At 53.1% G+C, this 27132-nt stretch overlaps 4 protein-coding genes across 4 annotated transcripts; 2 read left to right on the top strand and 2 right to left on the bottom strand.

The window, feature by feature from the left end:
• The first annotated feature begins 539 nt into the window (after positions 1 to 539).
• Positions 540 to 2575, top strand: COCSUDRAFT_53936 (hypothetical protein). Its single transcript, XM_005646506.1, has 5 exons — positions 540 to 679; positions 865 to 933; positions 1322 to 1402; positions 1647 to 1739; positions 2168 to 2575. The coding sequence occupies exons 1-5, from the start codon at positions 647 to 649 to the stop codon at positions 2306 to 2308; spliced, it is 417 nt and encodes a 138-aa protein (XP_005646563.1). The 5' UTR covers positions 540 to 646; the 3' UTR covers positions 2309 to 2575.
• Positions 2576 to 4262: 1687 nt separating this feature from the next.
• On the bottom strand, positions 4263 to 18698 carry COCSUDRAFT_48027 (hypothetical protein; the record flags this gene model as incomplete). Its single annotated transcript, XM_005646505.1, has 21 exons — positions 4263 to 4466; positions 4815 to 5019; positions 5485 to 5780; positions 6075 to 6176; positions 6481 to 6795; positions 7192 to 7440; positions 7692 to 7885; positions 8166 to 8311; positions 8630 to 8778; positions 9009 to 9143; positions 10656 to 11756; positions 11980 to 12306; positions 12529 to 12601; positions 13517 to 14430; positions 14558 to 14689; positions 14903 to 15223; positions 16707 to 16879; positions 17405 to 17515; positions 17679 to 17880; positions 18078 to 18300; positions 18484 to 18698. 21 exons carry the CDS (start codon positions 18696 to 18698, stop codon positions 4263 to 4265), a joined length of 5787 nt encoding a protein of 1928 aa, XP_005646562.1.
• Positions 18699 to 19626: 928 nt separating this feature from the next.
• Positions 19627 to 22047, top strand: COCSUDRAFT_10582 (otubain-like cysteine protease; the record flags this gene model as incomplete). The annotated part of the gene is made up of 6 exons (XM_005646504.1): positions 19627 to 19661; positions 19837 to 19901; positions 20035 to 20200; positions 20627 to 20879; positions 21383 to 21493; positions 21865 to 22047. Coding segments are annotated over 6 exons (813 nt in total), but the record flags the coding sequence as incomplete, so codon positions are not given.
• A 679-nt stretch (positions 22048 to 22726) lies between these two features.
• COCSUDRAFT_33617 (Tpt phosphate/phosphoenolpyruvate translocator) lies at positions 22727 to 26915 on the bottom strand. Its single transcript, XM_005646503.1, has 9 exons — positions 26632 to 26915; positions 26207 to 26294; positions 26048 to 26105; positions 25837 to 25914; positions 25567 to 25668; positions 24978 to 25199; positions 24434 to 24628; positions 23825 to 23954; positions 22727 to 23400 (listed from the first exon to the last, which is right to left on the bottom strand). The coding sequence occupies exons 2-9, from the start codon at positions 26272 to 26274 to the stop codon at positions 23312 to 23314; spliced, it is 942 nt and encodes a 313-aa protein (XP_005646560.1). The 5' UTR covers positions 26275 to 26294; positions 26632 to 26915; the 3' UTR covers positions 22727 to 23311.
• Positions 26916 to 27132: the final 217 nt, after the last annotated feature.

The following is a 27132-nucleotide window of genomic DNA, read 5'->3' as shown; positions in this document are numbered from 1 at the left end:
CATGGGGTGCAGCATATTCTGCGATGGAGTATGGGACGGTGCTGCACTTTGGCGCTCGGCACATCTGAGCGCAATTCTCGTTTGGCAAAGCAGATAGTATAGTACCGTTGCAATGGTAACATCCAGCATTTACCGTGGGTCTTCAGCAGGACGTGAGTGTTGGTGGTGATCCCGGGGCACGTCCAGAGGGCACAGGATTGGTTCCCGGTAACGTACAAACGTGGCGTACGCCTTTCATACTACTGTTAGGATATGAAGCACGGTACTGAAGCGTTCTTGAGGACGAGGTGTGCAACCGATTGCAGATTGCCTTGCCTCGAACTTAATTGGAGAGGCCCGCCCTGCACAGGAATAACGCTTTGATACTACCTGCACCTTAATTTCATATCGGAGTTCGCATTTCTGCTCAGTGGATCGTGACAATATTGCTCATGAGAGTTCGGACATGCAGGATTGCAATCCCCTGCGATTATCGTAACCTAATATAGGAGAATAGACAGCTCAGCAGAAGAGCTCACGTTCCTGTTTCCCTTCGTAAACACAGCCTCAGAAATTCGCTTGATTACACGTCTGACATTCGTTCACTGTTCACCCTCGAGCGAAACGCACCCGCTTTCCAGCACAGTCGTCGAGCACTTCCGAGATCATGGACTCCTTTCTGAAGAAAGCTGCAGAGCAGGTGCTTCCACTTATTGGTAGAAAACATTCCTTCAGCATTCGCTGCACGACTGGCGTTCGGAGCCTGCAAACATGCCAGACATTCTGTCGCAGAGAAGCAATCGATCGCTGAACTCAGATCGTGGTACATCACCTGTCGTGTTTATCATGCTGGCCCACAACTGATGTTACTCTACATGTGTATAGGTCGCCGCAGCCTCTGACAAGGCCGCACAGGCCGCTGAGGCGAAGATCGGTGCGAGCGGGGCAGAGCAGGTATTTATCTATCTGTCAATCTGAATTGTCTTCACAGGCCCCAGCAAAGGCAAATTGACATGCGCTCGCGGCCAGAGTTGAGGGTATCAAGCATGTCATTAGTTTCCTGTTCTGTGCGTCGAGTTTGCGCTCCTTCGCGCTATCCAGCCCGTACCTTGTCAAGCATGTCGTGGGAAACATCTCACGCGTTTATGCCCCATTTCATCTCTCCGCCAGTAATTTAGTCTTGAATTTTGTAAACAAAGTGTCTGGGTTTTTGCTCATGCATGGTAAAGCTGATAAGGCGTCTTAATTATGTTTCGACATCACCTGATATTTATCAACTAGGGTTTGAAATTTCAGGCTCAGAATTCTCATTGTGCTGAGACACTCACAATATTCTCTGCAGGTGAAGAAGTATGGGCACGAGGCCGCAGACAAGATTGCCCACATCAACCCAGCGGACCTGGAGGGCCAGCTGAAGTCCTACGTGAGCTCCTGCTGTCACCCTAGGGCCTGTCATACAGATTTGATGAAACACAGTCATCCTGGCACAAGTGTTGACACACTCTTGATCATACACCTACTTCTGCTGTGCCTCTTTGAGGTCAGCAGCCATGCAAAGTACATTCTGGCCGCATAAGTATTCAATTGCAGAAGTATGCAAGTCTGCTTCCCAGCAATTAATTGCATGTGTACATGAGTTTGCTCTTACCAGGTGTGTGGCTCTGCAGGGAGTCAACATTCCAGGCCTGGGCAGCTCTGGCACCACCAATGCCACCACAGCTGGAAAGGCTGCCGTGCCAACTTCTGCGAATGCCACCACTGTGCGCCCCTGCCTCATGCACACTGCCTGGAGACCAGTATTGCCTGCTAATCTGTCCTTGTGCTTTACGAGAGATCTGGAGCCTGCGCCCCTCCTCAATGCTTGCCTCAGCCTTGCCTTTGGGCCAATTCTGTTATGCAATTCTGCACGAGCATCCTTCTGAGTTGTCACTCTGATGATGTATGCCAATGCATGCCTTGAGCTGGCTCTTGTCCGAGCGGCACCAAGCAGACCCGCTTGCGCACCTTATCACAAACCACACACATTAAGCATGCAATTCCCTGCCAGCAACTTACCCAGAACATAGCTAACTCTCCCTGTCTGAGCAACACCAAGCCAAACCGCTTGTCACAGACCACACACATCGAGCATTTCTGCAGCAACTTTTCCATACGCGGTACTGACTTTCCCAGTCTGCATTGTGCGCAGGGCGGCGTAGTCACCAAGCTGGCCGCAGCTCCCGAGGCAACTCCTGACGCGCCGGCTGCTGCGGCGACGCCCGCCACCGAGCCGGCCGCCACCCCGGCCGCTGCCGTCGACCCGGCCGCGCCGGCCACCGGCACTCACTAGCGCGCCAAATTGCCGGCCGCCTCGAACAGTGGAGACATGGTACTGTGCGTGTTTGAGACAGGGTGATAGGACGGCGTTTACCAGAGCTAATGATCTCTGAATTGCTAATGGCGCCTTGTCACTGTGGACCCATGTCGCCTGCGTGAGGTGTCTGTGGAGGGCGCCATTTGCTTTCGCTGGCAGACCTGACAGAAATGATGTCAACGAGGTCCTGAGGGACACAAATTGTTTGCCATAGTTTGAGGGGGGAGAGCGAGCCGCAAAATTGCGGCCGCAGCACTATTGGGAAAGACGTGGTGTTGCCTGTCAAATGTCTTCAGTGAGTTGTCTCATGTGGGAGAATTTGCTGCTGATGAACGCTCGAGAGGGATCGTTTGCACCATAATGGCAAACACTCCAGACAGGAATGCAATTGCTTGGATGCACTTTTAGAGCATCAGGTACAGTGGCAGCACTGCTTTACTGTCATATGACAGTATGCTACATGCATGCTACATTCCCTCTGCGGCCTTCAGCAATCAAAAGCTGTGAAGTCCCTGCAGTGAGTCTACGGAGCTTTCCGGCAGGTTATTGATTGAAATTTTGCATTGCTGTCGCATGGGTGTGTGGCTATCTAATCTTAGGATCCTGTGCTTGGCCATGGATTTGCTTTTATTTTACTGTTCTGTAACTTTCAATTGAGCTGACCGGATCAAGTTCTGGCCAACCACTTGCTGATCAGACAACTGTATGGTTTCATTGCACAGCAAAGACAAGGAAGCCCCTTTGCAACTTCAGAGGTTCCAGCAAACTTTCCGACTGCGTTAGATACACAGTGGTAAAGCTACAGTGCAGATCCGCTAATACCATAGCAGCTGTTCCTCCCTACAGTGTACACAGCTACTGTGGCCAGATTACTGCCATTCTGGCTCACTGCGTGGAGCCATATAAAGTATATATACCATAGTCAGCACCATATTTCCCGCATATAATAATTCCTTTGTCCTCAATGAAAGGTCGAAAATTTAGACCCTAAAATGCAAAATATAAACCCTACGGCAATTTTGAGACCAGATTTAGTAAGCTCTCGCTGAGCCCGACCCATTGGTGATGATGAAATCATTTCAAGGATGGAAAGAGTCCTAAAAACTGTACAGGTCCAAGCATTTCACGCATTTTGAATCTTCCTTGGCAGATCATGCACCGTTGGGTGCAGTTCTGTGCCACACATTGCTGCTAGCTGCCTGCAGGTTGTCAAATACACAGTTGCCGTTCCAGATCCTTTGTTCCTGGTGAGTTCAGCTTATTCCACCGGAAAGTGTCTCCTATGCCACAATTGGGTGCCGTCACAGCCCCACATGTGTACAGTTCCTAACACTTTTGAGTTATACTTCATAGACCAATACGTATTCAGCCTATAGGAATGTGCTTCTGCACCAATCAGATGCCAGACGCAAACGCCCTCAATATCATTGCTCATCGGCGCCGTTTGCCTCTAACCTTCCCTCATAAGCAACATTTGTGGCTCAAATCCACCATGGCTGCTCTACGTTGAACATTCAAAAGGCCTCATAATGGCACAGCTGCTTGCAGCATCAACCAGGAGACCTTTTGACTGAATTGCCTGCAGTCAGGGTGGCGCACTGCACTTGTTTCACTACGAGAAAATCCGTACAGATCAAGTGCTCCCCAGCTCTCTTGGCTGCAATGCTGGCACCATAGGCTCGCACCCCCAAAATCCCACGCAGTGCATGCGTTATTCTGTTGTATCCACACGGATGTCCTCTCCCCTTAGTTATAAACCAGTACATGAGGGGCGCAAATCACACAAAGGTGCCACACAGGCAAGGAAGAAGACGAATATATCTGGGACATCATTCAAGATTAGACATGGCAGATTGCTGCTCAACCCCATGCTCCGTGCCAACTGGGCTCGTGAGCTCAGTGGGGCAACTGTCACGAGTGGGGAATTGGGTCATGCCACGTCAGCGGTCTGGTTTGCCAGATGGCGTGCGGCGGCCGCCAGCTCAGCATTGAGTAATTCCATGCGCTGCATGAGGGCTGCCATCTCCAGCTGCATGACTTCCACTCGTTGTGCCAGCGCCTGATTTGGCGCCTCCACCCCCAGCAACGCCATGCGCATGCCCCCGCCGCGGCCGACGCCGGCCAGGATTATGATCTGCCGCACACCAACAATCCCACAATTATGTAAGTCACTTTTAACGTGACATGAAAACCCAGGACTCACAATCTGCTGAAGAAAGACGCTCACTGCAGAAAAAGAAAGGAAAAGCACATCTGCAAAGCATAGTACGCATGGCTGTCTGTAAGCATGGCTGCACAGGGGAGGATCCTTCGGTGGACAGGCGAAAAGGCATGACAGTTGATCTAAATTCTCGCAGAGACTTCGTCTTCAGACTGCGTTCTTGTTGAATTGCCTGAAAGTTAAAGTTGCAGGCGCACAAAGCAAGGGGGACTTGAAAGGGCTGACCACACAAGTTCAAAAGACAGGCTGTTCCTGCCGCACCTGGAGGATCAGGATGGCGAGCAGGATGCAGCCCATAAGCAGGTAGCGCGGCTCGCAGCAGCCGCGCAGCCAGTGATATGCAGCAGCCAATGGGTGGGTTGAATTTACGTTGCCGGGAGAGGGCACGCCCCCGCTGCCCAGCGCGCCAGGCATGGTCGCTGCCCTCACAAGTGCCTCACTTTGCATGCGGGTGATGGCCCCAGACCTGCACAGCCAGCAATCCTTTTTCAGTTTCCTGATCAATGCATATCCAGTTCTGTCACACTTAGGAGGCATTGACTGCTGACCATGCAGGTGTCCAAAGGCAGGGCATTTCCTCTCAGCCACTGTGCCACTCTTAGCAGGAAGGTCAGGATGAAGGGCGCTGATACCCTAACATTGCACAGCATGCTGACCAGGTAACTCGCCAAGAGCAGCACAACTGGCCACAGGAATTGCCAAGGGATAAGGCGAGTTGGGGAGCCGCCATCAGAAAATGTAGGCAAGGGCGCCAAGAAACACAGCCCAGTCCCTCAAAATCCTTCCCTTTGAGATGACTGCTATTTGTCAATGGGGCAAATACTGAACACTGCATATGGCTCCTGCCTGGTACACCAAGAAACTGTATGTCCTCCAATAATCCTTGTCAGAATTAAACCCCACAAATGCCAGGTTGTGTTTTGAGCCTCACCCGCCGGCAGCCTTCTCCTGGGAATTGAGCAGCATGCGCGCCACGTCCGGCCGGTACTCAGGGGGGATGCGCGATAGCAGCTCTTCCACGTCGCGCGACCCCTGGGGCCCCTTGCCGGCCGCCGCAGCTCCACTGGGTTCCCCCGGGTGCAGCGGGGGGATCCCGGCCGCCGCGCCGGCCGCAAACGGCGTCGCAGGGGCACCGTTTGGAGCGCCGTTTGGGACGCGGCCGGAAGAGCTACGAATTGTAGACAGCACTGCTGGCACTGCTGCTACCAGCTTTTGCGCCTTGACCAGCTGCAGGACGCCACAAAGAGGGATCATTTTGAATCACATTTCTTCCACATCACTGACATCCACAAAGGAAGGGTGAAGCTTCTTGTGGCAAAAAATTCTACCGTGTTCAAATATGCAGCGGGGGCTACTCACTGTCACCAAAGGGGCACAGCAAGACCAAGGTCTCATTCCATGTAATAATCTTGGCACAAAATCGCCAGAACAATAGTATGCAGGCAATGGAGGATCTGCAAGCATCTGCAGATTTGAAAGAAACCAAACGAGATAGGGTGAAAAGGAGGAGAAAAGTCTCACCAGGTCTTCGTGGGCCTCCCTGCAGCTGTCGAGCGTTCCCTTCTCGATGGCCTTTTTCCACATTGTGTGCTTGTTGAAGGGAATCTTCACATGGTTGACCGCCTGTGCACCAGCATAACACATATGTCACATCGTGTGCATGCACACCTCTTTCACCACCAATCATCACAATACTCCTTCAATCCAAAGCCATTTGACTTTGCACGGCCATGCTAATAAACATGCATTGTACCATAATCCATGCTTGCATGCGTACAATTATCGTCCACCAAAAGCACTGCATGCAGTGCTTCCATTTGATTGCACAGTACCAATGCACTTCCCACAAAGGGCCCTGCAGCGACCCTGATTCCAGAATGGCAGCTGTCAACAAAAAGTTGAGCACAATCAAGGAAAATCCACTCACCTTGGTGCGGGGTGCGCCGTCTGGCGCGGGCGTCAGAGCCGAGAAGTCCCAGCGGCTCTCTACAGTGAAATGGTCCCCAAAGGGGATGTCATTCATGGTCTGGCTGGACTCCAGAACCAGATGTGCGCCCCCCTCGAACAGCCGATAGCGCTGAGTCTGGTGGCAGTGCGCGGAGGAGGGGGAAATGCCCATGCGCATTTTCACGGGGGAGACGAATGTTAGCTCGCGGACTCGTCCCATTGCCGGGTGCTGGCGCCAGTGCGACACTCGGACGTCGCGGTCGTCCCGGCCCTCGTGGAACGAGCGGAAGAAGCGCTGCGGAAATTGCATTTGTTTCAGGGAATTATGGGAATTGTAATTATTGCTAGGGTAGCCAGGGTTATTTTGGTCCTCGGATAAACAATGGTGCCAGCACTTTCGGCAAGCCAAACGGGGACTGTCACTGACTACTTCAGAATCCTGAGCCGCATCTCTTAGTAAGTGTCATGCACTGCCACTGACTTATACAGAACTTGCACAACAACGGCGGTGGTGCAACGAGACGTGCAGGGGATGCAAAGCACGGGGTCTGCAATCAAGATTATTTCCATACATGCAAATGAGCCAACTTTGACTTGCAAAACCATTGCTGTGACTCACTGTCGGATAGGAGAGCCACCTGAGATGAAAACCCACAAAGCAGCCAATCTGGGGAAATGAAAAGGTGCGCACCTCGTCAGCGAGCAGCCGGTGGAACACCTCGCGCACATCGGCATTGAGGACACCCTTGGACAAAGCGTGGCAGTCGGGGGGGACTGGGGGGGCCGGCCCAGGCTGGGGGGACCAGTCCAATTCATCATCACCCCCAGCCTCTGAGTCAGCATCGCTGGCGATATCGCTGTCGTTGTCGTTGTTGTCTGCCGAGTATGCCTCGGAATCGTCCACGCTGAGAGCTGCGGCCGAAGGGTGGGTCCAGGAGACCTGCGCAGCAATACACAAAACCGGTGGGTGTCTGAATGACAGATGCAATAAGGGTACTCATGGGTGTAAATCAGCATGCAGAATGTGGAGCCAGCACCCCACAGACACTTTCCACCCTATTCTAGGTGATCAAGAGGCCTGAGTACGAGAGAGTTCTCCATCCCCATGCAGTCACTGCACAATAGACACTACATGGCTGCGTCCCGCAACACCCCAGAGCAACTTCATGCATCAATTGCCCCAGACTGCACCTCGGCCTTGCGCTCAGCGAATGAGCTGGCGCTGCCCTGGGAGCTGACATCATCGTTTGCATCCCGGTCCCCCCCACGGTGCCCCCCGTTCTGGAAGATGTTGCGGCGCGTGCCGATCGGGACGATGTGCCCGGACGCCAGCGTGTTTATGATCTGCCCCAGCCTGCTCCGCTTTCCCTGCGCACCAGTCGCACCTGAATGCACATAAACACGACCACAAACAAAACTCCCGTTTGGAGGCACTGTCCTAACCGCAATCAACCTTGGCTCATCAAATGTGTGATAGTTGACAAGACAGTGATGCTCATGTTTGGTATGCTGCTGAGGGCTCAATACACCACCTGCCCTGCAGATGCAGCACCACAGCTTTGGCCACACTCTTCGCAGCTCTTGCCCAAGAATCAGTGGAAAGACACAGCGTGGCATCTGGATGAGAGCATGGATAGAATGGCAGCGGGGGGCTTGCCTCGGCACCCTTTTCGGAGTCGCTGTGGTCGGCGGAGGCGGTGCCGGCGGAGTGGCCGGTGATTGAGGAGCGGATGAGAGCGCTCGCCTTTTGCAGCGCCACCGGACGCGCCGACTCGTGCGGCGACAGCGTTCCAAACAGCTTCGCGTACCCGCTGTGTACATGGGATTAAATGAGTGTCAACCAACCCTGGGACTTTCTGACGATTGACTTCGACTTGGTTTATTGTTTGACTTCATGTCTTGTCGGCAGACCAGGATGATATGCTGAAGTTTTGCACACCCTTGCATTGCTCCTGGGCAATCCCTATGCCATACACTGGGCAGCGTGGGATGCTGAAGGATCAGCACGAGTTGAAAAGAACCGTGCAGGTTTTATTTTTGGCATTAGTAGGCTGCCCAAGATCTCATCCAGGTTTGTATTGGGATAGATTGCATTCGCATGCCAGCATTTGTGAAATGGGAAGCTGCACCTGTTTTGGTGCCAGGCCATCATGACGAGGCGGTACGCGTCGTCGCGAGACAGAAAAGAGGTGAAGAATTCGCGCTTGCCGCCGCGCCAGATGATCTCGATGGAGTTTGGGAAGCCACAGTGGCGCCGCTTGCGCACATTCGTCACCTCCTGCGCATTTACTTGCAGATCAGCTCTTTTCTGCAGCAGAACTGCTGAGAAGATGACGAGGGTCTTCAAGGTCAATGCAGCATCCTGCATTGACAGGTGCCACAGGAACAGCAGGTTGGGCATGTCTTTTTGTGCACATTCTTTGCATAAAGCAACTTTGGCCCTTTCTTGATTGGATGCTGGTGTTGTGAGCATGAGAACGAGTGACAGGGGGGTTGTGAGGCGGGCACCTTGAGAGGGATGACCTTCTCCTTCATGTAGCCGAAGAGGTGGGAGTAGAAGCAGATGTAGTGCTCGCAGATGTACAGCCGCCCCTGCAGCAAGATCCTCTTCCGCAGCGCGCACACAAATTCGTCGCAAACGTTCTGGCCAACAAACACACACATTAGCAATGTGAGGAGCAATCTGCCAGAATCATTTGGAAGCTTGAGCACACCCAAATGGAGATTCAAAGGCGAATAGCGTAGGAGCTGGCATAAGTTGCTGCTCTATCCCATGTTCTTTGAGGAATAACCCTTGGGCTTTTGGGCAAGTCCTTCTTTGGGTTGCTGGCAGCAGTATTCAGGCTGAGTACCATGAAGTACCTTTTACACTGATAACTTGCATGCCAACTGTGCTCAGAAGAAGAGAAGGCCCACCTCGCCAGGAGGAAGGTGGAACAGCTTTCGCAGCTCTTCTGTCCGATTCTGTGCTCTGCTGAGCCATGTCGACTCGGAATGTTCAGATCCCTCGTACTCATCGTCGCTGTTCTGCTGAGAGGCCGTTAGAGAACTGGCTTGAGTCACTGATCCTTCACGGAAGCTGCTTCGTGCAATGCCGTTCGTAGAGTCTGCCGCTTCGGATCCCCCGGCATTCGACTGGTCTTGCGTTTCTACAGCCATTTGAATCTTCAGCTGTATTGCCTCGGCTGCCTCAGATGTCTAGTATGGCGCATGGAGACAGCTAAAGCTTCCCCATGTTCTGCCTAGGCTGCAATTTCCCGAAGATTCCTCATTCCTGCAATTCCACTTATCCTGCACAATACCTCCTTGAAGTTATAAACAATATTGAGTCGGTTGATTTCTTGACGGATGCCCTATGAAAATGGACGCAGCACAGCCTAGTCAATCCTTGTCTTTTCAATCTTGGCAAAGGTTGTGCACAGGAACTGGCACATGTGCTTGCGCAGATATCAAGCTCACATGTAAGATACCCCTGTGTGGGGAGAAACCATTTTTACGTCCTTTCAGTGCGGATGGGACGACAGCATCTGCCTAGAATAGACCGATGACAACTCTGGGCAGGCCTCAACGTCCGGTACACAGGCCTGACATGAGGCTTACATAAGGGGACATGCATGTGCTTGGTTGAAGGGTTGCAGAAGAGAGTGAATAGCCATGATCTTGGGGAACCTCAAGCTTCCTCACGGTCTTGATCACAGTACTGTTTAGATCAAAGGTTGCATTAAAAGCACACGGTGACAGTGTTTGATTCACAGCGCTAGCGGTCCTACAGCGTAGATAAAGCAAAATTTTCTAGCTTGAACTTCAACATTGACTAATGATTCTGGTAATCATAAGAATCATTTGCACTTCCTTGATTACAATTTGCATGAATTACAGTATGTGAAAATGCAATCAGAATCTTGGTTTCCACTTCATCATTGTTAGCTCAGTAGCTAAGAAGTATAGTACCATTGCCAGCCGGTAGGCTCTCTACTAGAGAGCTAGAGAGAGTTAGTAACTTGCACATCCAATAAAGAGTCTTGGTTTATCCATGCAGATCCAGCACCGGGGGCACAATAAGCAAAATTATGCAAGGCCTGCAGAGAGCACCTCCCAGACTGCTCTGCCATGCGCATCAACACATGCCAAGATAATGTCCTTCGGCTGGGGTACCTCAACTGCAGCAGCCTTCTGCCCCTGGATTCCCACTGACAGCTCCCACTTCCCTACAACATCCGTCTGATGTGGCAGCGCCCTGTGCACTGACCTGCCAAACGGTGCGGCGACTGAAATCTTGCAGGTGTCTCCCACGGTGTGGCCGGTTAGCCCGAGGGTGAAACTCTCCAGGCAATCCATCATCGACCCCGCCAAAATCAGCTCCAAGGTTTCAAGCTCACGGCTGCTTCCAACTGCGCAGTCCTTGAAAGAGTGCGAAACAGCCAAGTCCTTCAGGCCGGCGCAGGAGATCTCCTTGGGGCCCAGGGGGCAGCGGCGAATACAGAGGGTGCTGAGGCGCGCGCAGGATGCCGGTACAGTCAGCCAGCTCGGGCAGGCTCCAAGCTCCAGCCGCTCAACATCTGGAGTGCACTTCAGCACACCTCCGATCAGAGCCTGCAGCCGACCGTCTGAGACTCGCGCCTGCTTGTTTGTCGCGTCCACAGGATCCAGCAGAACAGACACGCCGGGCAGCACGAGATCATAGGCCAGGTCTGCGGCGAGCTTGTAATGCGCGCAGCCGAGGTGCTGTAGATCCATGCCCCGGCCGATGGCAGCATCGGCTTCGCGCAGAGCTTCTGTGATGTCCAGGTGTTTCCCCTCCGCTCCGCGCAGTGTCAGGCTGGTCAGCTTCAGAGGAAATTTAGGCGGCCCGGCCGTCACGGCAGGTGCCAGGCGGATGTCGGCAGCGCGCAGAGCGGGGCAGCCGGCCAGCGGCGATGCCTCCGCCGTGGCGTTTTCCTGACTGTATGCCACCGTGGTGAGGCGGGGGCAACCGCGGAAGAAGGCCGGGCTGACGATCTTGATGACGCCCTCTGGCTCGGGATCGTCAGAGAACTCTTTGTCGAAAACCCGCTCAAAGCCGGAGATGTCCAGGTCCCTCAGCTGGGGCAATTTGACCTTGTTGAAAGGTGCGTCTGGCATGTAGTCGAGCACCAAGATGCGCGCATCCCTCAGGATCAGCTGCTTCAGGTTCTGAGAGCCGCTGCTCAGGAGCCACCAATCGCCTTCATTGCGAATATACTTCGTCTCCAGGGTGGACCCCGTGCAATCCAGGACCTGCGCAAGGCATGCAGGCCGTCAGCCCAAGAACAAAGCACTGCAAATGAGGCCACGATATTTTGGTGTGCAACACGTGAACACAATTAGGCCAACAAAAACAGGCGCATGCAGACGTCAGCATTGGATTGCCTGTGAGCCCCAGGACAAAGGGGATTGATATCTTGCCAGTGTTCCTCTGTGGCACACATCGACATGAAGGAAGCTTCCATCATGGAGATACCTGTAACTGTCGTGCGATGCCCACGTCCTCCAGGAGCCACAGCTGAAACTTCACGTTGTGCAGGCGCAAGATGTGCAAGTGACCCAGAAGATGCTTCAACTCGGCCCACTGCAGGACTTCTGGCCGCTGCGCATGTTTGGCAGAGCTGAAGATGCGCAGCTCTTGGAACTTGCTAAGCTTTCGCGCATCCTTCAAGCAGAAAGCGGTTGCAGCGAGGCCCGACAGCCTGGCATCCCATTGTGGCCTCTGCTTGTGGCCAAGCTTCACATCGACGCGGTTGAGGAGCAGCAGTGGCAGGAACGCCTTGCAGGTGAAGGCGAAATTCGTCTGCAGCGAAATCAAGAATACCATCGATGCACGTTTTCTGGCAAGGTGACTGGATCAGGATATTGTGAAGATCAGCCATATCGCAACCTGCGATCGGGCGACAATATGGCCGACAACCTATGCATGCTGTGCGAGGCCCGCCCTTAAGCAGACATGCAAGCGGCAGAAAGGGACGGCTAAATCCGCTAGAATTATTTTGAAAGCCCTGCGTGACGCTCGCACCTTGTCTTCCATGGGGAGGAGTTTGTATATATCCACCAGAAACTGTTCCTCAGGCAATAAGGCAAACGAGCACCTGCGGTAAAACATTCCCATGATTGGTTATGCTGCTGTGGACATGGTTTTTGGTGCCAGCAGGCAAGGTTAATTCGCACGACTGCACAGATCTCAAGAATGCAAGGAGATCTTCCGAAAGGGTCTAGAACCTCTCAGGAGTGGGAACGGGGTTCTTGAGTAGATCAGCCAGCACGGTGCCTCGTCCGAGGACTAATTTACATACGAAATACATTTGTGAGAAGGACGATGGTGGAGGCTTGTTGTATTGCAAAGGAGCTGCATCGTATTCGGACACATGGTCAGAAATCAACTCTTCAGTTAAACCAACAAGGACGAAGCACAAATGCCAATAAGTTGCTGTTGTCAGACGCAGTAGTCCATACTTGTAGCCTAATCGAGTTGGAACTGTTGACGACAGAAGCGAAGAAGGCTAGGTTTTAAACGGGAACTCGACAGGGACACTGAAGTGGAAGTTGCAGACCATTCCAAATCTGGCAATTTGTACCTCGTCAAAATTGCTTCCTCATGCATACAGACTTCCTGCACAATATTTTTCACCTGCTGGGATTGGCCCTGTATCACGTTTGTTGCACAAGCACCCAGCCCAGGTCATCACATCACATGAACGCAAATCCATATGCTTTTCTCAAAATTCCCCCAGGATCAGCAAAATGTGTGAGTACTACTCAGTAGTACTATGACCGGCCCGGGCATGATGCGTCCCTTATTGCCATACAACCAGAACGTGAGACTAAGCAAAACTGACCTCCGCGTGTAATCCTGACAAAGGTGTAATAATCATGCCACAGAGTTAGGAAGCACCTCCCACACTGCTCTGTCATGCACCTCAACACATTCAAAGCTGATGTGTGTTGCTTGTGAATCCTGCTCTTCAGCGATGTCCTGCCCATGCATGCCCACTGACAGAACCCACTCACCCACAGCATCGCCCTGATGCCCCAACACCTTGCACACCGCTCTGCCCGGCGCAGGTGCCACTGAGAACTTGCAGGTGTCACCCACACTGTAGCTGCTCAAGCTGACTGTGAAATTCTCCAGGCTGTCCATCATGGAGCCATTAAGGTCCACCTCCAGAGAGTCGGGCTCACGGTTGCTCCCAACTGCGCAGCGCAGGAAAGAGTGCGAGAGGCTGAGGCTTCTCAGGCTTGCGCAGGAGATCTCTTTCAGGCCCAAGGGGCACCGGCGGATGCTGAGGCTGCTGAGACGCACGCAAGATGCCGGCACAAGCAGCTGGCTAGGGCAGGCTCCAAGCTTTAATTGCTCAACGTCCGGAGTGCAGCTCAGCACGCCACTGATCGATTTCTGCAGCCGACTGTCTGACACACGCGCCTGCTTGTTGGAAGAGTCCAAAGGCTCCAGGAGAACTGACTTCACGCCTGGAAGAACGATTGGAAGGCTGGGGCCCACAGACACTCTGAACAGCGAGCAGCCGAGGTGCTGCAACTCCATGCCGGCGCTGATGCATGCGGCAGCTTCGCGCAGAGCTGCTGTAACGTCCAGGTGATTTCCTGGGACTCCGCGCAGGGTCAGGCTGGTCAGCTGCGGTGGAAATTTTGGGGGCCCGGCTGTGACGGCAGGTGCCAGGCGAATGTCGGCAGCGCACAAAGCGGGGAAGCCGGCCAGCGGCGATGCCTCCGCCGCAGCCGGCTCCTGGCTGTATGCCACTATGGTGAGGCGGGGGCAGCCGCGGAAGAAGGCCGGGCTGACGAGTTTGATGGCTCCCGGCTGCTGGGCATAGCTTGGGAAGACTCTCTCCAGCCCAGTGATGTCCAGGTCCCTCAACTGGGGCAGGTTGATGTTCTGGAAGGCTTCGTCTGGCCTCCACTCCTGTGCAGAGATGTGGGTCTGTCAGCAAGCGTGCTCTGCAGTTGCAACAGTCATGCAGGTCACAGCGGAAAGAAAGGCCAACATGATGAGTGTGGTAAAAAGCCTCAATGTGGATTGTTTGCTACACCTGCACGGTGATGCGTGCGTCCCTCAGGATCAGCTGCCGCAGCTTCTCTGAGCCGCTGCTCAGGAGGCCCCACTCGCCGTTGCTGCGCATGCGCGTCACTGTCTCCATGGAGCAGTCCGTAAGATCCAGGACCTACACAGAGCATGCACATCATCAGGAAAGTACCTCTTGCATGTGCGCTCAAGTGGTACATCTCTTGCATGTGGAGGTGTACAAGAGATAATTGGTGAGCCCATGGCATCATGATCAGTGATTCAAGCTCGCTGTGTATTTCTGGGCTGATATGTATTCGAAGGCGAGCACCTGAAACACGCCTGTTGCCGTCTAGGGCTATCAAGGACGCACCTCAAGGTGAGGAACGAAGCTGCAGTTGCCCAGGAGCCACAGCTCAACCTTCGCCTTATGCAGGCGCAGGGTGTGCATGTGGCCAAGGAGAGGTGTTAATGCGCCCAAATGCGAAGCCTGTGGCTGTTGCGCAGGCTTGAACCTGCTGAACATGTGCAGCTCGGTGATCTTGCTCAGCTGCCGCGCATCTTTCAGGTAGGCAGCGGTTGAGGTGAGGCTCATCAGCCTGGGCTGGTCCCCTGCCTTCTGGTTCAGCTCCACATCCACTTGGTTGTGGAGCAGCAGAGGCAGGAATGCCTTGCAGGTGAAAGCGAAATTTACCTGCACACGCAGTGAGTAGAATGACAACTGAGACATAGGGCCCTAGTCATCCACTGCAGATAATTGGGTTCTGACGAGCTGCAGATTCATGCTGCCTCAGGTCATGAAATGTCGTACCTTGTCTTCCACAGGCAGCAGAGCGTATACTTGTAGCAGCAGCTGTTCCTCGGGCAATGTGGCAAACGAGCATCTGCGTTATAACGGTCACTGCATTCAACCGGACAGCATCCAAAAGTATCGAAACCCAGATTTTTTGCTGCTGAAGGATCAAGAAGTGTATGCCAATATCCCATTGACGGAGTAACGGACTACACATACCTTGTGGGTATTGGAACGGAAACCTTCAGTAGAGTTGCCAGGATGGTCGCTGGTTCAACACCAAAAGTGGCCCTCATGAACACAGAGGGAAAGGAAGATGGTGGTGGCTTGTTATATTGCAATGGAGCTCTATGGAACCCGAATATTTCGTATCCATATTTGCAGAATGCCATCGCGACATCGTTGCCCAACATGGTGAGCGCGGGCGCAACTTAACCTCCCCAAACTCAAGGTATGAGGGGCGACTTGAACTCTATCTTCACTTAGGGGATGATAACAGCCCAAATCATATCAGAGCAAATCTTCAGCGAATGATGCTGAATGGGCAAGTCAAAGTTTGGAAGTCCAAGGTAACTTCACCTCAGGCCTTTTTGCATCCCGACCTTAGGGTTTCGGGAATATGGGTTCAGGGTTTAGGGAAGGGGCCTCTATAGTAATATTTTTCACGGGGCATGCAATGGTGGACTCAGGGTTTAAAGTCGATGAAGGGTCGATAATTTTACAAAACACATTGTGCAAAGTGGATGAACTCTAATACCAGCGGAACCGTCCGGACGGAGGATCCTTGCCACGTTGGCAGAAGGTGCCGGTAGCTGGTGATGGTGAGGCTCAGCAGCTGAGCACAAACGGATCGCTCAACTCTACGCTTGATGGTGTTCCCTTCTCAAAATCACTGATTTTGGCAATACTTGGCCAATTTTTCACGAAATACTGCCATCGAATTATAGAAGAATGCTATAGAGATATGCTTCTGGGTATAGTAAAGTTACCTTCAGGAGGACTTCCTGCAAAGATGGGCCACCAATATCTTTGAATATATTGGCATGCATGTAATGCATGAGGCACGCCGTGGCCCATCCGGGATGGCTTATGCCATGCATGGGAATTCTTGCAGCGTCATGTACTGCATATGCGCATACAGTTTCAAAATGTAAAATTCCAGGTCTTTAAGGAGCAATCCTAGCAAGCTTGCAAGCCGCGACAGATCTGGGCAGGGAGTTCCCCGAAGGCCAGCGACTTCTTATTATGAGGCACAGAACTGTCTAAGTATTAGCATACAGTATTTGGCACCGCTGGCTGCAAACACCATGCCGCCAGCCGACAAGTCATCACGAGTCATCATGGTGCGCCCTATGAGTCATCGTGGCGTCTGGCCGGGGCCGACGTTGTGCAGCTTAATGCCGCCAGCGCGGCGCAGCCCGGACACGCGGAACTGCGGCCCCGATGCCAGTATCCCCGACAGCGAATTGCCGGACGCCGGCGTCGCGCGTTTCAGCGGCTGCACCGGCGTGGTCGTCCCCAGGGGCGTTCCCGCCTGCCCTGTGGCCCCCGCCATCCCTGCGCAGAGCCGGATGAAGTTGTTTGACACATCGGCTGCTGTGCAGCATGCTCCATCTTGCTGCGGAATATGCACCATGCGCATGCCACAATTCCACAGCGCTGTGGGAACTCCCAGGCTTGGCAAGAACGGTAAATTTAAGAACCTGATCCATCACCAGGTCCAATTCTCACCAAGTCCGATTCAAGAGTCCAAAGCAGAAAATTCCTGTGCAGGGGCAAATCTTGTGATGTAGAGGATTTACATAGCTCAGGGTGTGACCATACCTGTTCGTGCAGCGGAGGGCGTGTGGGCACTGACGGATGCTATCGCAGCCGGCCGTTTGGCGGAGGTGGGCTTTGGCGGCACTGGCTGCACTGCAGGTCGGCTCACAGCTGTAGCTGGAGTGCTTACCTTGGTTTCTGCAACAAATCACCATTCAGATGGACATGGTGGTGAGTCATCAAATGGCACATGACATGCATCCTGTACTACGTAAAACAAGTTAGCAGATGGCTTCAAGGCATGTCGGCCAAGTGCCTCACCAGAGATGGCTGCCTTAGGTGCAGCAGCCTTGACAGTCTTCAGGGACGCAGCAGCCTGAACGGATTGCTGCTTGTTAGCTGCCGACGATGGCTGCAGCGGCTTTGCTGGCCCTGCAGCAAACATCAAGCATGTCTCATTGATGCATAATACCCATGCTGAAGCCCACGTTGCTGCACCGCATTTGTCACACACAGATGCAGCTCATAAGCTATACCTCGAAGCCTCTATAATTCCCATGCCGGCATATTACATGTAAGACAGTCCTCGGCGCACCTCGAATGGGAGGTGTTTTCTTGGCAGCGCCAGCAGAGGCGGCAGCAGGGGCAGCAGCCGCGCGTCTGATAGGGGCAGGGCCGGCGGGGCATGACGCTGCCGCCTTCTGGGCAGCTGCCTTCTTGGCCGCGGGCTTCTTGGCAGCTGCCGATGCCGGAGCCTTCTTCTGCGCAGCTGCTGAGCTCTTCGGGGCAGCTGCTCCCTGGAGTCACACACAACCAAGCAGCTGAATCATCAGATCAGAATTTATGCATATCGACAGGCGGAGAAGGATGAGAATCCTTGGGCAATCTTGTATAAAATGATGCCGAAATGCCATCGCAAATAAGTGACTGAGCGTAGCAGCTGCATCTTCCAAGAATTCACATCCATCCAAGGAAGGAGGATACAAGAAGTTACTGAGCTTGCCTTCTTTTGCCTTTTCACTGCAGGCTTGATGTCTTCTTCCTCCTCGGAGTCAGCCACGTCTGATCCGTCATCATCGCTGTCTGATGCAGATTCTGCTTCTGAGAACTCTGAGCCGCTGTCTGACTCTGACTCTACTCCAGCCTCTTCCTTACCGCTGCTGCTCTCATCATCGCTGCTCTCATCATCATCGCTGTCCAAAACCACCTTTGAATTCCTGCATCCACTTGAAGGGTCCCTTCATTTACAAGGGAAGAAAGCGCCTTGCTGCGCACTTTGGGTGATGCATGCCATGAGAATTCTGGTCATCAGATAACAAAGAAATTCCTCAAGTGCTGGAGGGAGTGTCCCGGCATGTTCTGTTGCAGAAGCTGGGAAATGCAGAGGACTGAATCCACACCTACAATCTGCCACAGCAGGCTTCCATTTTCCTCCTGTGCTGGGTGTATCCATCACAAGCGTTTCCTTCACATCGTCCTTTTCCCCAAAGCTCGGGTCCTGCTGAGAAGGAGCTTTGGCAGAACCAGGCGGCTTCCCTGAAGGCTGTGAGGATTGAGAGTCCTGCAGGCTCTTCCGTATGGCTGCCTCTATCTGCTCCTGCTCCTTTCGCGTCATGGCAGCAGGTGCACTCTGTGTGGAAGGGCATGGGTCAGGAAAGTGTCGTGGTCCTGGATGCAGGCTACCGTTTATTAGACTGGCCTCGTTGCCCCGTACCTGGGGTGCTAGCTTGGCCTTCTTGGGAAGCTGCAGGCGTGATCCCCGATCTGAATTCTGGACAGCCCCTGCTGACATCTCTGTTGTGAGGGCCAGGTCGCAGTTACTCGAAACGTGGCGATCCCTCGGATTCTCTGGACTGCTTCGTGCTTGAGAAGAGAGCCTACTGAGTGTCAGAGACAGCGTCAAGCTTAGGTGATTTACAAATTCCAAATTGAAAGTTCACGATAGGTGTATCTCAGCCCAAAGGTTGACACTTTGCTGTGCATGCAAATGCGCATACGTTGCAATTTTTATTTGATGACTTTTGACATGAAGATTGCTGGACGGACGGAAGCGTCTCCAAGAGCTTAGCTGTCCATCAGAGCGTTTTGAACGCTTGTGCGAGCGGGTTTTCCCTTGGAGCCCACTGGGCAGGCCATGATGGCTGCCCGCAATGCGAACCTTTTTGTGCCTTTCCAATGCCTTTCCAGCGGAAAGTTTCCACTTTTTTTAGTACTTTCTGGAGCTTAGAGAGCAAATTTTCTGTTCGTGCACGATGAGAAGCGGGTATGCAGGCAATGAGAGTCCTGCCAGGGCAGAATCTTCTGTGGTTGCCATCTCACACCAGCAGACTGCCGAGGCATTCACCGATGGGGCTGAGAGCAGGCGTCTTCAGTCTGTCGGCGACCACTCAGTCGGTGTTAGTTTTGCGGATAATACCCTCAGGACATCTGTGAACTCGGTCTCCGCGGCAGTTGGGGATAGTGCTGATGAGCCCACAGCAGAGATAGTTACATCCGCGCCCATCCTATTGCCGGATCAGGCCGAAGAGGTATCACGACCGACGGATGACCAGATCATTGCGCAGGAGAACTCCATCAGGTCAGTTTGCTCTTGGCTAGCTTTTTTGAGCTGTACATCGTTGTCAATGGGTCAACCCATATTTCACAGGGCGCTTGCAAGCTTTTGTGCTTATGTGGCATCGTATTGTGAACGAGGACGTCTCAACCACCACATCCCTCGAAGTACTGAAATGGGTATCATCATGTGCATGCAGGGCTGCAGAGGCGGAGAAGATGCCCTTCATGGGCATCGTCGAACCCCTGTCTGCTCTTGAAGAAGGTGACTTCTTCTTTCCAAACCCCCTTTTGATTGGTTAAAATTTCCACAAAGAGCAGTCACCAGCAGGCACATTTATCCTGGCATGCGGCAGCACCTTGTCACCTCCATGAGTGCATGTTGACCGCTGCTGCAGAGTACCGGCAAGGCAGCGCGGTGTTCCGGGACAAGATCCGCAGCCTGGAGACGCAGTACGGCTCGATGCGGCGCACGCGCGGGGACGGGAACTGCTTCTTCCGCTCCTTCATGTTTGCCTTCATGGAGCAGCTGGTGCAGAACAACGACCTGTCCGAGCGCAACCGGTGCGCCTCGCACCTTCCCAGAACAGTTCGGTCCTCCAGCTACATAGAGGACAGATTTTAAAGCCTGCTGGCGTGGCCACTGGGTGCAGCTTTCTCTGTCATGTCTCACAAAGGCCCAGAGCTCCTCTCTCAAGTGGGCATCGCCCCATGCTCCTGTCAATAGCACACTTTGCATGCATGGGACATCTGGCAGGGTGGGATTCATGCATTTTTCCCAACAGCGGTTTAATATTTCGGACTTGAGGGTTCTGCACATGCAGCAGAGGCAATAACAGCTCAATAGCATCTCCATAAGTCATGCGCACTGAGCAATATTTGGACCTTACAGTCAGTATGGGCGCTGTCGCAGAGGACTGTGATATCATCTGTACGACTCATGAACATGTGAACCTTGAGCTAAAAGTCAAACTTTTCACTGCGTTGCAGGGTGGTGACGTGCATACGGCAGTGGAAGGCCAAGCTGGTGGGCGTGGGGTTCCAGGAGATGGTATTTGAGGACGCCATGGAGATAGTCATTGACCAGCTGAACTCCCTGGGCACTGCCGAGCCGCTGAGCGTGCCGCAGCTGGAAGACAACTTCTGCGACGCCATGTTGTCGCCCATGATCATCATGCTGCTGCGCATGCTGACGTCGGCAGAGATCCAGCGCCGCTCTGACTTCTTCGCGCCCTTCATCATGGTGCGATGCGTGGTGCTCCTCCAACATGCAGCATGTTTGCAGTAGCATATTTCTGCATGCTTCTTCTAGTAGGAATATTGATTGGTTCTTCAGAGATCAGGTGGGTTTCCCTTCCAACGCTGCAGGTGCATAGGGCGCAGTATGCGGGGATTGTGCGTAGTACATGGGTAGTTGTGCATAGTGCAAGTGCACGGATTTGTTCTTTTGCCTATAAGGTGTGCATGCAGGGCGAATGGAGCAAGCAAAGTTGCAGGGGATACTAAAGACTACTAAAGACTACTAAGTAGTCTTAAGTACCTCCTGAAAGTTGTGTCAGAAGGGTCTGGGTTGTATTCGACCAGTGTATGAAGATATCAGGCTATAGACGTGCAGGGCCTCTGGGGATAGGCAGGATGCTGCTGCATGTGTGCCGACAGAACTAGATCAATTGTTGCCTTTCTTCCTTTCGATCATCTGTGCTAGCAACAACTCCTAAGAAGGTAATGCCCTGTGTTGTGTTGCAGGGCATGTGCGACGATGAGGTGAGCGTGGAGCAGTTCTGCCGGCGCTATGTGGAGCCCATGGGCGAGGAGAGTGACCACGTCCACATCGTCGCTCTCACCAACGCCCTCCTGGTGAGCCGCTGTGATATTATCAGCTTAGCTTTCAGAATGTATGCATGAACGATGAGCAACATGACGTGCAGCAGCCATCCTCAAGCTAGTGCTTGATGTCATTAACCCGCAGGCTGGGGATGGTGCAGAGGTTGTTGCTGTCAATGATGGGCTTAGCAATTATACTCCTATTGTAATTACTGCTTGGAGGCTGGGCAGCTTTCACTTCACCAATATCGGGCAGTTTGCGCGGTCTATTGCCCTAATGTCATGGTTGCTCTGGGCAGGAGCCCTCAATGTTGTTGCATGCTCCACATTGAGCACCACGCCCGTCAGCTGTGAGGGAGCAGCTGTCAGCTTGCCTTAACCCGCTTGCTGGTGAATTTTGACAGGTGCCCATTCGGGTGGTGTACCTTGACCGCAGCATGGGAGCAGCCATGGCCGGCGTCGGCTATGACAGTGCCGCGGTCAACCACCACGATTTTGTGCCTGACAGCCTCGCGGAATCGGCCGCCCCCGTAAATCCGCGCGTGCATGTGCTCTACCGGCCCGGGCACTATGACATCCTCTACCCGCTCACTGTCACAGCCGCCAACAGCACGCAGATCGCCTCCTGCTAGCAATGAAGGGTCCGTGTGTATGTTGTGACCGGGAGCATGAGCAGTCGAAAGGAGCAGGTAGAAGCCGCAGCCCAGCAATGCCGCGGTACCGTGCTCATCAGTTTGGCAAATGTGGAACAGGCAAGTCACGAAGGTGCAGAAACAGACGGCTCTCAAGTTCTGCTTCAAAGGGGCGCGGTGCGGGGCCTGCCCCCTGCCAGATCGCTTTTCGTCCAAGATGCATGTGTCAGCGAGCGTGTTGGCAGCCGTTGCATCACTGCATGGTCTGGGGAGTGCACGGATGTCTTTTGCCCTCGTGTGCATGCGTGCCGGTAACGTGACTGCTCTTCAAGCTTCCTGTGGCTCGCAGCTTACTGGGCTCTAGTGGCAGCTAGGAGCACATGATAGAGATTTATGCACCATATCAGGTCCCTACGCCTAATTAAAGCCTTCAGGCAAAGGGAGTAAGTGGATTGACTTTGCTAGTCAGAACTGAATGATACTTGTGATAAGCTCTCGTTTGCAATGGATAACAGTGCCACGGTGTGTACACGCCACATGTGAATTTAAATTTGTGTCTCTTGCGGGTCTCTTGGTTATGATGATGGTGTATTGCACATTGTAGAGATCTCAGCTTGGATACCATTTTCTGCTCAAAGTCGATGCAGCGCCTCAATCCTTACATATTTATTTATTAACAGTACTGACTGCACTTGGCGAGAGCCTCGCCGAGAGGAATGGCACATGCACACATGTGCACGTAAATCACATAAGCATATTAAACATCTCATCATCACAAAGCCTTTGTGACGATCTGAGATCTGCATAAATGGCAAAACCACAGTGCCCAAGCAACACGACAGCCATCCAACAGTCATGCACATACGTGTGCAACAACTGTTTCATACGCAAACTACCACTCTTTATGATGCTCGCACACTCATGAATCCGTTTCAATTGACGAGATATAAATCCACACAGATATTGTCACGCGTGAACCTGCTGATATATGCGGCAGGCACGGACGAATGCTACTTTTCACAAAAGAATCGAACAGCAATCACACCCGGCTGAGTGAGGGATGGCGCATGCGTGGTTACGAGTGCCTCTGACAGCAATTATTGCCAGAGACCCATCCTACGGCATGTTTCGTGCTGATGCCGCAAGCTAAAGTCCGTCCAGTGCTCAGCCGAGCTGACATGGCCTTTGCAAATCTAAGTCAGGGCTCGTCAGAGGACCCTCAAGCAGCAGCTGCCTTTCTGCTGTTGGAAACCTGGATGCGCTTAACCTGGGAGTAAGCAAACACACCCGCCAGCGCAATGGCCGTGCCTGCATCAGCATTATTCACCGTTCAGCACAGGAGCCATCGTCGCAAGCTGGGCAAAGAAAGTGCTCGGCTCATTGGCCAAAATCCTGAACCCCACAGGGACAGCGATTCCTCGCAACTGTCACCCAGGGTCAAACAGATCCTGGCTCCATGGTAGGGTGTTTGCAAAACTGAGGCCACAACTCCTCAACAGATCTGCTGCAGAAGCAAGTGCATCTTCACATTGTCCAACGGGAGATGGGGTATCTATGCCTCGCGCATGCATACTTTGGGGCATTGCAATTATTATTACATTTTAGAGACCTTTTGGGATCCACCTGACGCTCATTGGTCTTGTAGGCAGTCTGTCACTGCCCATCTACATATCACAAACTTCTTGCCATGCAATGGAGTGTCTTGTTTCAAGCAGTGGTCTGCAGCCCGCACCAATCATGTTCTGGCGGCCCATGGGGTTTTGGAAGAAGAGCACGGAGGCCACGATGACGATGACACGCTTGAGGCAGTTGCCGATGGAGTGAGTCACCGGTGACACGCGCTGCAGGATCATGTACGACACCTGCGCCAGGCCACAACACAGAGTCATGTCATGCAGGGTCTGACCCGGCACGATATAGATATCAATCGTATATTTACGGAGCATTGCCCCAGAAACGGCATTGCTCTTCTGGGAGGTCAGCACCAATTGCACAATCAATGAGCACCACATAGCAAAAAGACTTGCAGGGGTTTCCCTCATCAAAGCAACTGGCACTCAGAGGGGAAGGCACACTCTCTGAAAGAGACGTTGCACTCTTGACAGATCTCCTGAGAAATCCCGGAAAGACCAAACCAGTGCAGGTCTGATATTTGAACAATGTGTTGGGTGGCTTCACATGGTTTCAACCTGCCCGCCATCCGCTTCTGCGCCCCCTGAACTAACTGGAATTGTGGGGTTTTTTAACCCCTGGCCTTTGCTGCGTCATACAGCACCTACACGCCTACCAATTGTATGAAATACATTTGAACCCCTGCCAAAAGATCCAAGCCTGGTGTCACCTGCTGGTAGGCGTGGAAGCAGAAGCCAGCAAAGACTGCGCGCTGCAGCACGAGCTTGGTGTTTATGATGCCCATGGACTGCATGGCCGAGGGCGTCAGCATGAGGCCGCCGTCGCGTATCAAGGCAATGGGCGCCAGCAGCAAGAAGGACAGAATTGTGATCAGGGAGAACAGGTTGATGTTGTCCAGGGAGCCCTGCGCGCACAGAGGGTCTCAGTCAAATCTTAAGGGCGGACCGTCAAGGGTCAAAGCCGAGGGTATTGACATGACCCAGGCATCCCTAGGCTGCATGCTGACTCGCTGAGGACGGACGCAGAGCACAGTGGCGGCTGCGGCAGCATTGTTGCCGCATTCGTGAAATGAAAGCTACGGACCGCTAAACAAAAATGGGGAAATTTGAGACTGTTTCTCCACGCAGTTGCCCCAAGCCCTATGTTGGAGCTTGCGGGAATTCAAGTTTGGTATATGTGCGGTTGCGTGTCAGGGTGGCATGCAAGGCAGGCAGGAGGGGAAAGCGGGCAATACAGTGAATACAGGGGCGGACCTTCTTCTTGCCCATGAACTTTTTGGAGAAGACGTTGCGCGACTGGAAGGTGATGTTGCTGCCCATGGCCGCCAGGAAGCCGGCCCAGTTGAAGGTGGCCTCGGTGGCGGACGCCAGAGCCACGCCGCCCACGACCGGCAGCAGCGATAGCACGATGGGGATGCTGGGGGACTCCCCCAGGAACAGCGCGCTCAGCAGCACGCTGAAGAAGGGCTCCATGGCCTGCGCGAATGCAAGATATGGCGCTTGCATTGGGTGGTCATTTGTGACTGATCAGTGACAGATATTTTATGCGACAAGGGTCCCGTGTCTGCGTCACGGTACGGCAGTATTGCAGCCTGCCCTTATGCCAACAACGAGGATAAAAACAAGTGTATATACTGTTGCATGAGTAAGAGCAAGAGTCCAATGGCAATACACGAGCATGCAAGAGTATGTCCTGCATATTCAGGCATTCTGCAGCCCCGCAGGCCACTTGAGTCGGTGCCATGGGCCCTGAGGCTCATTCTAGAGCAGGAAACTCGAGGTCCCAAACACTGTTCTGAGGACCTTCAGCACGCTTGACAGTGTAAGCACAGATCTTGCATACCTTGATGGTGTGCGTGAAGGAGACGGCCACCTGTCCCAGACTGACATTGGTCAGCAGGTTGCCCAGGGTGTGGACCACCGCCAAGGGCAGCACGCTGATGATCTGGGCACAGCAGCAAAGTCTCTTTGGGACCAAGCTTTTTGAAGAACCACGCCATACCCCACATGCAAGGTGCAGGGTATGCTAGTCTGGGGACAAGCAAATAGCAGCAGTAAAAGTATACCAAAGAGGTAAGGCAATCGAACAAGCAGGGAGGCTTGAGATGCGCACCAGGTCCTTGTCAACCTTGGGCTTCTCATGGAGGTTCAGCGTCCACATGCTCACGGCTAGAAGGGAGCCGACTGCAAACTGCACATGCACAAGTGATCTTTACCACAAACGCTCCATGCGCAATTAAATTATTGCTCATGCGCCATGCGCAAAAGGGGGTTGCTCAGTAAATGAAAAGCATGCATGGAAGATACAAGGGAACAGTGCTCACCTGCAGGGCTGTGCATGTGAAGGGGTAGGGGAAGACCTTCAACACCTGCTTGTTGTATCTGCACAATACAGGAAAAATTCGAGGAAGATTCCAAACAAGGAATATCACAAGGCACAGAATTGTCTATGTGTTAAAGTCCAAGGTGGAGGCAGAACTCACAGGTTGAAGTAGATATTGAAGAGGTACCACCCTCCGAAGAGCCCGCCCAACAGCAACGTCTTTCCCATACCACCAGACGGCGCCTGGCCTGCCGAAGTGCAACAAGATATATTCCCTCAGATGTCTACCGTGCCATCCATCGACTCGCTAATTTCTGTTTCTTGGTGCAGCAATGTTCACAGGGTGAACAGGCAGCGCATGAGAATAACATAAACGAAGTGGCTACATCTTATCCATGCAACGAAACACCAAGGCAGCACCCAACCTGCGGCTGCATGGGCATATGCCTCTACAGATTAATCTCGCCCTCCAAGGCTGAGGACCCCCTTTCTAGAAGATTGCTCCCAAGTCAATGCCGCAAAGAGCAGGAATGCGATTAGAGGACCCAGGGATGCAGCTATAGATCTGTAAGAGTGAAAACTTGCCTGCAGTATCAGTGGACGCTGCACTACAGACGATGGGTGCGGATCTCCTAGATGTCTGTAATCTGAATGAAGCGCTAATGAGGAGCTGCTGCCCCCTGAATGGAGCCAAGATCTGGGGAACATTGCTAGATTTCCTCAAGTTGGCCCGAGGAAGTGCAGGGCTAGCTCTTGTGGGGCCCACACAGGAGGCGGTGGGGCATCGTCTTTGCTGCAGGACATTCGTTTGATGCATCCTGTTGGTCAGCATCTTGCCCCAGAACACGTCAGATGTTGCTGGCTCTAGCTGTCGATTGCGGACATCCGATGGGAGATGTCTGATTCAGCGCATGAGCGGCTTAGAACATCTACCCTGCAACCCTGAATAGCTGAAGGGTCGGGGCCCTGAAAGCGGGGGGCCCAGGATCTGCTGCGGGGACGGTCCCCCCGGGACCCATCAGCAGCCTCACCTGATCCCTGGCTTCTGCAAGGACAGGCTGTTTTGCACTGACTTGTCAATCTTGT

This window comes from Coccomyxa subellipsoidea (assembly GCF_000258705.1).
Source record: "Coccomyxa subellipsoidea C-169, whole genome shotgun sequence".
Classification (NCBI taxonomy): Eukaryota; Viridiplantae; Chlorophyta; class Trebouxiophyceae; family Coccomyxaceae; genus Coccomyxa; species Coccomyxa subellipsoidea.
This window is presented reverse-complemented; position numbering and strand designations above follow the sequence as displayed.

What these genes read in the sequence shown, in the direction of transcription:
- COCSUDRAFT_53936 (XM_005646506.1), top strand. Translation starts at nt 647, where the DNA reads ATGGACTCCTTTCTGAAGAAAGCTGCAGAGCAG. An exon ending in GTGCGAGCGGGGCAGAGCAG is followed by an intron (nt 934 to 1,321) that starts GTATTTATCTAT and finishes TATTCTCTGCAG; the next exon opens with GTGAAGAAGTATGGGCACGA. An exon ending in CTTCTGCGAATGCCACCACT is followed by an intron (nt 1,740 to 2,167) that starts GTGCGCCCCTGC and finishes CATTGTGCGCAG; the next exon opens with GGCGGCGTAGTCACCAAGCT.
- COCSUDRAFT_33617 (XM_005646503.1), bottom strand. Translation starts at nt 26,274, where the DNA reads ATGGGAAAGACGTTGCTGTTGGGCGGGCTCTTCGGAGGGTGGTACCTC. An exon ending in TTCAATATCTACTTCAACCT is followed by an intron (nt 26,106 to 26,206) that starts GTGAGTTCTGCC and finishes TGTATTGTGCAG; the next exon opens with ATACAACAAGCAGGTGTTGA. An exon ending in TCACATGCACAGCCCTGCAG is followed by an intron (nt 25,915 to 26,047) that starts GTGAGCACTGTT and finishes GTGCATGTGCAG; the next exon opens with TTTGCAGTCGGCTCCCTTCT.